Here is a 9717-nt window from a genome sequence, read left to right on the forward strand (position 1 = left end):
GAAAAAAAATTGTTTGAAATAATCAGTAAGTTTTGAATTAATTTTTTGGAAAAAAACTGTTAACTATTTTTTTGTCAGCTTTGCTAATATTCCATTCCGTGATTAGAAATCAATGTTATAAATGTTTTCGATAATTAAAAAATAAATATTTGATTCCAAATTAAAAATCACATTTTCTTGCTCTCAAACTTATCTTAGCGAAACAGAAAATAATCTTTCAAGTTTTTGAAGAGCTCAAAGAAAGGGTGACGAATGCATAACGTAAAGCCTTATTATCTGCAATTAAATCATCAAAGTTTATAAATGATTTAAAAAAATAATCACAATTTAAAATATCTAATTTTATTTTTTAATTTTTCAAGTTTAATTAAGTTTTTTAGCCAATTCTGAACAACGGATTATTCTACTACATTAAGCAAAACGTTTGACTTTTAATTTTGACCTCTAAGTTCAAATATGTTTGCGAACAAAAAAATAGTGACGTTATTGCGAGAATTAAAACTATTAACAGCAAATATTAAAAATAATATTTTGAATAGAGTGACGAAAGGAATTGTAAATAACTATTCATTAATAATTTTAGGCTTTTATACATTGCTAGGAAATCTCAAAAAATATAAAAGTTTGTGATTTTATACAATTGAAATTGATGACAGTTGTTATTAGCGCAGCAGGTGGCGATTCCGTGTTAAAAGAATTGATTTTCAATACATTTTTTTAAAATAATGTAATAAAGGCATTAATCAATCCATACTAGGCAACAACCGCAGTATTAAGTAGATAAGTAAAAGAAAGTAAATTGTTAGAACTAATAAGAATTTAATATCAGACGAATTATTTACTTGTCATCATAGTCACAAATTCTAAAAAAAATGACCAAAATATAGAACCTTCGTAATTTACTTGCCCATCCCCGTCAATATCAGCTTCCGCCATCATTTCGGCTAATTCTTCGTCAGTCAATTTCTCTCCTAGATTGGTTAGGACAGTCCGCAGTTCTTGCATGCTGATAAATCCGTTTCCATCCTTGTCAAATACACGGAAAGCCTCTCGAATTTCAACATCGGATGTCCTATCTTCGGTTTTTCGGCTCATCATAGTTAGAAACTCAGGAAAATCGATAGTTCCATTATCTGATATTTATTGTCAGTTTCATATGTTACTATCTGCGTCGACTTCGTTGATCATATCCTGGAGCTCAGCCTCGGTGGGATTTTGTCCTAGTGATCGCATAACAGTTCCAAGTTCTTTGGTAGTTATAGTCCCGTCTCCATCTTTATCAAATAGAGAAAATGCTTCTTTGAATTCTATAAAATGTGTATTTCCTCTAAGATCTGTTTTTACCTGCGATCTGTTCTTCGGTTAGCTCTTTAGTCTATAGATAAATTAAATAATTCCTAAACAGTAACCATAACAATACAAATGTATTTTGGTAATACAAATATAATTTATTAATGTAGGGTTGCCACTGATTAAAAATATATAGAAAACAATTAAAAAATATTCTTTTTCTTAGTGAATCTCAATTTTAACTGTTTCAACAATATTTTATACAACGTTTGAAAATTACTTTTAGGAAAATAAGGCACACTTGTGAATTTATTCATTCTAGATTTTTTACTTGTGGGCAAACTTGTTTGAAAATTGTAATATTTCCAATTTTTATAATAAATCAAAAAGTGTAATATTTTTCTATAACAAGTCTAAACTTGTAGAAAGTGTTAACGTTGAATAAAGAAAATAATGTTTCTTTCTAAAACATTTCGTTTGAACTGACTTTTAATAAATTCTTCCATCTATCTGATAGAATATCGGTTTTTCTTATGGCATTCCATGCAGTCTATTCGATTTTATTGATCAAACTTCTCGACAAGGAATTCGATTCTCTATTTATTTTTATAGCTCCTATAAAGAATTTATTCAAAGTTAAACCAGAATGAGCTATCTTCTAAGTGCTCTATATAATATTTAGAGTCCTGATGAATGAATATCCGAGAATATAACCTTTTCGAATTTTCCACTTCTGCGTAGTTAAGTAGGTTCATTAAAAATAGATCAGAGTTCAATCCTTGGAAATATACGTTATTTATTTATTTTTAGTTAGAGGCATTCTATTTTTTTGCAACATGGGAAAAATTTATCTATAACTTTTGATCGATTAATATCAGAGCAGGAAACAATATTATTTTTTTAATGAATTTCTAGTTTAATATCACGAGCGCTGGACTATAAGAAAATCCTCAGCTCCTACGAACACGGAAGCCCTCATGTTCTTATATGGAACTAGGGCTACACTTTCTGCAAAGACCAGGGCTACACGTCCAATACGGACTTGGCCCAGCTCACTTGAGAAAAATGAGGCAAAGATGAGGACCCTCTTAAAGCGTGTGCTTTATTTGTTTCGCTTCTCCTGTTTCATTTGGCCAATAAATAATAGAAAATAGATTAATAGTCCTGATTATGTTCAAATGAGATGGTTTTATGACTTTAAAATTTGTGGATTACTTAAAATCGTTGAATATAAGTTAGAGAACATGTGCTTCTAGTCACTAACTATCAAGAAAACCACGAAAAGCATGATTGTGTCGTGTTGAGATAAAACAGACTTATTGACAAGACACTCGAACTGTTCCACGCTATCAAAAGTATTAGATAAAACAATGATGAATGTAGCTAGCCATAAAAATAAGTTAAGCTTTGAGGTGATTTTAACAAATTATTTTGAAATAGATTAATTTATGCAGTTAATTATGCTATGAGATATTTTTGAATTGAAGTGAATATATTTCTTCTACAATATTCGCATAACTGTTTATTATAATTTGTATATAAATTTAAAGTGCAAATTAAAGTCCTTCCACCAAAAGCAACTGCGTATATTATGCGGGGTACAATGGCCGACACGGATTAACAATGGAGCACTTTAGCGTAAATGTTCAGCGCGACTTGTGATTTGAAATGTAATGAAGGCCTGATAAAGACTGTTCGGACATGTCCTACGGATAGACCCGAATATATCGCTATCGCTATTTTGAAAGTCATATTTTTTAATTATTAATTAGTGAAAAATGTTAATGTATAACTAATTGTTCAGTCAATTGGGATTTTAGAGCTAAGAGGATACTTTTAGGTGACCTATTTTGAATGATATAAATTTTCAATTGCTTTAAATTTTCACACAGTGATCTGAAAGATACCTCGGTGGCAATTCAGGACTGACGTATTGAGGAAGAAATATGTCCTCTTCGCAATCGAGGTAGGACTAATGCACAATTGTTAAGTCAAGTCATTCCGTATGTTACGATATGGGATGGACTGGTCACCAAATACCATAATGGCTATTAAAAAAGTTGAGTGTAGATAAGTCCCTACATGTATACTGTTCTTAAGAGGACTCTGGCAAGTATCTCGTTTGATGCTCGACAATTTATCCTTTTTTGACATTTAGTCAACAGGAGATGCTGGACTGCACATTCTCGAAGATATACAGAGCCAACAAAGGAAGAAGAAGGAAAGGAAATGTGTGGAATGTCACCCTTTGTTCACTTCAAAGCCTCAGTGCTTATTCAGGCGAATAAATAGTTAATTGGTTCTTTGTTATTAATGCTTGATTAATAGGTGACAAATATATCGATAAAAAATATAGATGTCATGCAACTCTTTTAGAATTCACATGCTAGCATGCCATTCGGTGCATTAAGAGGCTTAATTCAAAACACCTGCCCACTCTCTGAAGAAAATAACCTTAAACAAAGTCGTTGGCTTCATGGCTTGCTTTCACAAAGCATAGTATTTGTTTCTTCTCAACTTTAGTGAAAATATGTTTCAAGAGGTACATAGCATCTTTTGGTTCCATATTCTAGTTTAATAGCCCATTGCTAAAACGTACATTTTAAACTCTAGATTTAATATTTTTTAGAGTGAAGGATGGATAAGATAAGGAGTATCTAATTAACTAAGTAATTTTTTAACCACTCCATACACCTCCTCCCCTTCTTCCTCCTCTTCTCTGGCACTGTAGACCTTCAAGAAGGCGCAGTCCAGCGCCTCTTGATTACTAAACGTCAGGAAAGGACTGGATCGGCGAGCATCAAACGAGACACTCTCCAGAGTCTTCTTAAGAACAGTTGACTGCATATAAGCCTGTAGAGACTTGTCTACACCCAGCTGTCTTAAGTACCGGTTGTGGTATTTTGTGGCCAGTCCATCCTATTCCATCACACACGGGATGACATGGACTTTGCACTGGTGCATCAGTCCTAGCTCATTTGCAAGGAGGTTATACTTCCTCCTTTTCTCCACTTCTATGATGCCCACCTCCACGATAACAATCTCCCCGGTGACCTTATCGTGGACCACAATATCTGGTCTGTTGTGCTGGATACATTTTAAAGTCTAATTAATTCGATTATTGGTTTTACCAGATTAATAAGTCTGCTTAATATTTATTTACTGACGTTGGATTTCTCTAATTGACCTCCCGATCTAAAGAATCTAAATTAATAAAATTCGTCATCAATTGTGAACGCAACTGGAATTGGAGTCCTAATGAAATTTGACCCAGTTATGGCGTCAAGAATGCACTTTCCTATGTGAAACAGGAGTTGATCTAACCACACAACTACAAAGTAATATAAGCCACAAATGATGAAATTAGTGTGAAATTATAATAAATGAAAGTTACTTAGTAGTCATCATATTAACGAATTCTAAAAGGATAAATAAAGGAAATCACCTTCATAATTGACCAGACCGTCCCCATCAGAGTCAGCCTCATCCATCATTTGCCTCAGTTCTTCGTCAGTGCACTTTTCTCCGAGACTGTTGAGAACGTGTTTTAGTTCTTCGATGCTGATAAAACCATCCTTGTTTTTGTCAAAAACTTTAAAGGCTTCTCTTATCTCGTCCTGAGCATTGGTTTCATCGCTTGAACGACTCATCATTGTCAAAAATTCAGTAAAGTCGATCGTTCCATTAGCTGAAAGAATTTATGTATCATTTTTACAGTCTGTGTCGACCTCATTTATCATATCTTGGAGTTCTGAATCAGTAGGGTTCTGCCCAAGAGAGCGCATAACAGTTCCTAATTCCTTGGTTGTTATCGTCCCATCTCCATCTTTGTCGAAAAGTGAAAATGCTTCTCTAAATTCTAACAAGAGATTATAGATAAGATAAATCATACCTGCAATCTGTTCTTCTGTCAACTCGTTCTAGGATAAAATAAAAAAATAAGAGAATACCATAAACTAGTTTAATTAAATTATAAATCATGCTATTATTAACCCATGATTAACCAATTAACAAAAAAAATTTATAAAAAATTAAAGTAAATAATATTTTATTCATATTGTCAGTATAATCAGAAATTCTAAAAGAAATTATTAGCATACGGAAGAATTAGTCTAAAATCTCTAAATTGGCATCCTCTCTATTTGCACGCTAGTTTCAAGAATGTCTCTTCAAGAATATTATTTTAATTTCTAGATAAACGGAAGACACACAGATTTTTAAGCTGGGCTATTTATAGAAAGACCTTGTTTACTTTTCCAGCCTCTTTATTTCAGCTGACTTGTACTAAAGACTTAACCACAATTTCTATTGTCTACGACCTCAGGCCAAATTTTGACTAGCATCATTTCGGATGTCACGGAACCGCAATTTACCCGGAAAACCACTCATGGTTAAACGTAATGGCACCACTATTGGGTGGTCTATTTGATCGGAACTTTGTGCTAATTGACGTATGTCTGCGTCCATCTAGGCCTAAAGTCGTTCTTTATACGAAAAACTACTACAAACCTCTTGGTTTTCTTGGTACAGGGTTATTAATGACATCAATTGAATGGCCTCTCATTCGAGTCTGTTGACGTAGATCGCGATGAAAGTAACCAGCCCAGAATCATAACACATTGGCCCAAAAAATATTTTTTCTGGAATTTTTACTCCCTTTTCTAACTGTCTCTTAATAAAGACTCCGCTTAAAAAAAGTTAACTAAACTAATTTTATTAATTTTACCGTCTTTCTGGCGAATGTTAAGGAATCAAACACTCCTGCCTTTCATTTAGTTCAAAACTAATTTCATGCCAAAATAACAGGCATTTTGATAGTTTATTTTTAATTTAACTCAACTAATATGGCCGATATTTTTCTTATTGAAGGTAGAAATAAATAAGTTTATTCCCGGATGTAATTAAATCTCCACAAGATTGTATGAGGAACAAGTAGCAAATAAATTATAACTTTTCATGCGGATGTGGGAACTAATAAATAGATTAATTGAGATGAGATAAAAACTTAATTATAAATGTAAAATTTTCTAATCGTCAATTTTTACAGAAAAAATTCACGTTGATTTACACAAATTAAAAACTTTTTATTCTTTTTTAAGAAAGAATGTGCGTTTTTATCTGTGTAGAGAAGTAATGTTTAGGAAATTAGGGTGGTAGCATATTTTCTGTTTTCTACAAAATAGCATACAGCATTTAAAAACTGAAAAAATTGATTTATATTTAAATTAGTTATTAATTTATTAGTACTTTTATTATTTTTAAATAATTTATTACCACGTGATAACGTGCTTTTACTGTATCTATTTTTCTGTTACGTTTATATATACAGTTAATGGCGAAATCTAAAAATAGCACAAACCATAATCAAAGTATTATATTTTGCTGATATACTCTAGAACGAAAGGCACATAGAAATGGAATTAAAAGGCCAAAAAAAGTAATGAAGATGACAACAAAGGGGGTATCATTAATTTGATGATATTTATTCCAACAGAGATGTCAGAAACTAGTTAGAAATACCAGATATGCCAAGAAGAACAACCGAAAGGCTACTCCTCTTTCTGCTTAATTACTACTTGTTCATTTTTTCTTAAATAAAGATCATTTTTGTTAGCATATTTTTTTTTATAAATTCTACTTTTGCGGCTAACCAATTTTTCATTGCTGCTATGGCGATATGTTTAATTGAATTGGCATTTGTCACTTTCGCAAAAAGCGCTTTCTTATATTTTTGTTTTTTGTCCGTACTTATGATGAGAGATTCTTCGCTTGGTCGTGGTAGTGAGTCAGACGATGTTCTAGAACAGTGATGTTTTATTAAAAATGGATTTTTAGGTCCGATTGCACTGCATTAGAATTTTTTACAGATTTTAATACGATTGAACTTTCGCAGAGACTCGTGTGCACTCGTATACATGCACGTATTTTAAGATTGATTTTTTAATTTATAGAAAAAAATAGAATGTTATTTAAAATGGAAAAAGGCAACTGTGAACTTGTCCGTAATATTTTACTTAGTCACGGAATTGCCGAGGTAATTACTCTTATATAATCAAATAGACGGATGGGCTCTATTGGAATGTCTATTGGAGTTGTGGTCAACCTGATTCAGACACTTATTTTTCGATGAAGGAGAACACTAAAATTAATCACTTTCCCAGGTAGTATATTTCAGAGTTATTAGAGGTCATATGAGATTACACGCAAAGACAAACTAGCAATAAATATTAATAGGATGCAACTAACAAAGGTATACTAACATAAGATATTTCTAGGGCAAAAAGCAATTCAATTTTTTACCAAAAAGTTATATTTTGCCTTCTGAATTTCGACTTTTACAGGCTGAAATGCTAAAGAAAAAATGTATTTGGATTGTGAAGCCGAACTACTCTTCACGAGGACGGGGGATTTATTTGATAACACATGTTTGATAATTTTAGTACTGTTCTTATAGCCATCTCATATACAGACTCATAGTCAAATGGTTGTTTCAAAATACATTGATAACGTACATCTAATTAACGGTTTTCTCCGAATAAAGTGAATTTATAGACCTAAAATATGATTTGAGAATTTACGTGGCTCTGACTTCAGTTAATCCTCTTGTCATTTATATGTACCAAGAGGGATTGACAAGGTAAGCCACATCTTCTACCATATTTAGGTTTGCTACAGTCCCTTATGAACTCAACCCTAAACAACTATATAACACGTATATGCATCTTACAAATTACAGCATAAACAAGAAAAATTCCGATTTCATCTAGTTAGTTTTATTTAAAATAATTTCAGTAATTTTAATCCATATCGAGAAGATTATGGAAATAAGTGGTCACTAAGTGCTCTCATGAGGTACCTAAAAACTAATAATATTGATACGGAATGTAAGAACCATTTTCTAATCTATAGGCATAATCGCTCAAATAGAAGACATAATCATAAAAACAATTATTTCTTCTGAACCCTACATGGCACTGTCCTGCAAAATTCACAATTTGTCAAATACCAACTGTTTTGGTATACTTAATAAATCTACTAAACAGAATTATTTGGCTTTGATATTTTAATCGACAATGACTTAAAGGCTTGGCTTCTGGAAGTAAATTTATCACCGTCTCTTGCAACGTTGTCTTATAAATTTATATTTTTAAGAGAATCTCCATTAGATTTGAAAATAAAAAGCTCGTTGATTGTTGACATGATGAATCTTGTAGGTTAGATAAATCTAAATCCAGGTATTTTAGGAATCTGCTCGAAAAATCCAGTAACCCAGACAAAATACAAAAATGTGGTTCGATGATTAATAAAACTAATTGTTTAAAGAGAGTTAAATCGGCCAATTTTACAAACAGGAAAAAAAATAACGCAAACCACTTTAGAGTTCTAATAAAGAACGAAACGCGTCAGTCTGGGTGGATTAGGATTTTTCCTAAGGAAAAGTCGTGGGATCAATACAAGTAGAGTGTAAATAACTAAATACAGGATTTTATTCGATCAGACGTCAAAAATGAATAAAAATATGTATAATTTTCTTTATGGGTATTAGTACATAGTAACTTTGCAGAAAATTTAAGAATGATACAATGGCAGAAATACACTCTGTACATGTAAAAAAATTAATAATCATTTGAAATGTAGATTCAGCGTACATTTTCTGCTATGCAAAAAGAATCGAATAAACTAATCTTACCAGAAGCAAAATCAAAAAATTTTACAGATGAGACAAATATATATTGTAAAGAAGACTTAACGACAAACAATAAAATATGGTTTAGCGAAGACGCCGTAAAAATATGCAATTCTATACTCCAGGGGATAATAAAAATAACGTATAGGCGTTTATGAAATTTAAGTCCTCTTCAAGCAAGAATCACTTTCTCTATCTATCTAAAACGACTGAGAGATCGAATTAAAGAGTACTCTGTCAGTCGCGACACAATCAGCAGAATTCAGAACGAAATTGTTTTTATTGTTCCAATTTAACCATAGACAGAGGGCCACAATTAGATTTTTGGAGAGAAACTTTTCAAAGAGGGGGATCCCTGTAGGTATCCCATACAGACGAATGGACATAAAGTCTAGATGTGACGTAATCTTAAATCAATTGGATCGATTCATATTAACATACGACAATGTAATGTAACGCTATATCATAATTGTAGGATACAAAACGAGTTCCCGGGTTCACTCCCAGCCGGCCAAGCAATCAAAATGGAGTAATGGATTATCGTTACATAAAAAGTCTCAAGTATCTTAGGTTTTTTATAAAAACATTAAAAATTGATTAGTGACGAGGACTTGGAGTCTATTCTCATTAAGTACAATGACTTGGATAGTGAAAAATATGTCAATAGTAGAGGAGAAATTGAATTGCAATTTTTTAACAAAACATGTATAAAAAGGTTTTAAATTCAGAATAATATTCAG

General features: G+C 32.0%; 1 protein-coding gene and 1 long non-coding RNA gene across 2 annotated transcripts; one reads left to right on the forward strand and one right to left on the reverse strand.

The window, feature by feature from the left end:
• Nucleotides 1-834: 834 nt before the first annotated feature.
• Nucleotides 835-4972, reverse strand: LOC115229317 (calmodulin-beta-like). The gene is made up of 5 exons (XM_036499169.1): nucleotides 4736-4972; nucleotides 3125-3135; nucleotides 1345-1375; nucleotides 1164-1307; nucleotides 835-1133 (listed from the first exon to the last, which is right to left on the reverse strand). Exons 1-5 carry the CDS (start codon nucleotides 4941-4943, stop codon nucleotides 835-837), a joined length of 693 nt encoding a protein of 230 aa, XP_036355062.1. The 5' UTR covers nucleotides 4944-4972.
• Nucleotides 4973-6686: 1714 nt separating this feature from the next.
• On the forward strand, nucleotides 6687-6903 carry LOC115229309. Its single transcript, XR_003883318.1, has 2 exons — nucleotides 6687-6751; nucleotides 6785-6903. It is a non-coding gene; the product is annotated as an uncharacterized LOC115229309 (long non-coding RNA).
• Nucleotides 6904-9717: the final 2814 nt, after the last annotated feature.

This window comes from Octopus sinensis, unplaced genomic scaffold, assembly GCF_006345805.1.
Source record: "Octopus sinensis unplaced genomic scaffold, ASM634580v1 Contig12425, whole genome shotgun sequence".
NCBI classification, from domain to species: Eukaryota; Metazoa; Mollusca; class Cephalopoda; order Octopoda; family Octopodidae; genus Octopus; species Octopus sinensis.

Excerpts from the sequence above, each read along its gene's own strand:
- LOC115229317 (XM_036499169.1), bottom strand. The coding sequence starts at position 4,943 with ATGATGAGTCGTTCAAGCGATGAAACCAATGCTCAGGACGAGATAAGA. Across the intron at positions 1,308-1,344 it reads AACCGAAGAACAGATCGCAG|AATTCAAAGAAGCATTTTCT; the intron begins GTAAAAACAGAT and ends CACATTTTATAG. Across the intron at positions 1,134-1,163 it reads CAACGAAGTCGACGCAGATA|ATAATGGAACTATCGATTTT; the intron begins GTAACATATGAA and ends AATAAATATCAG.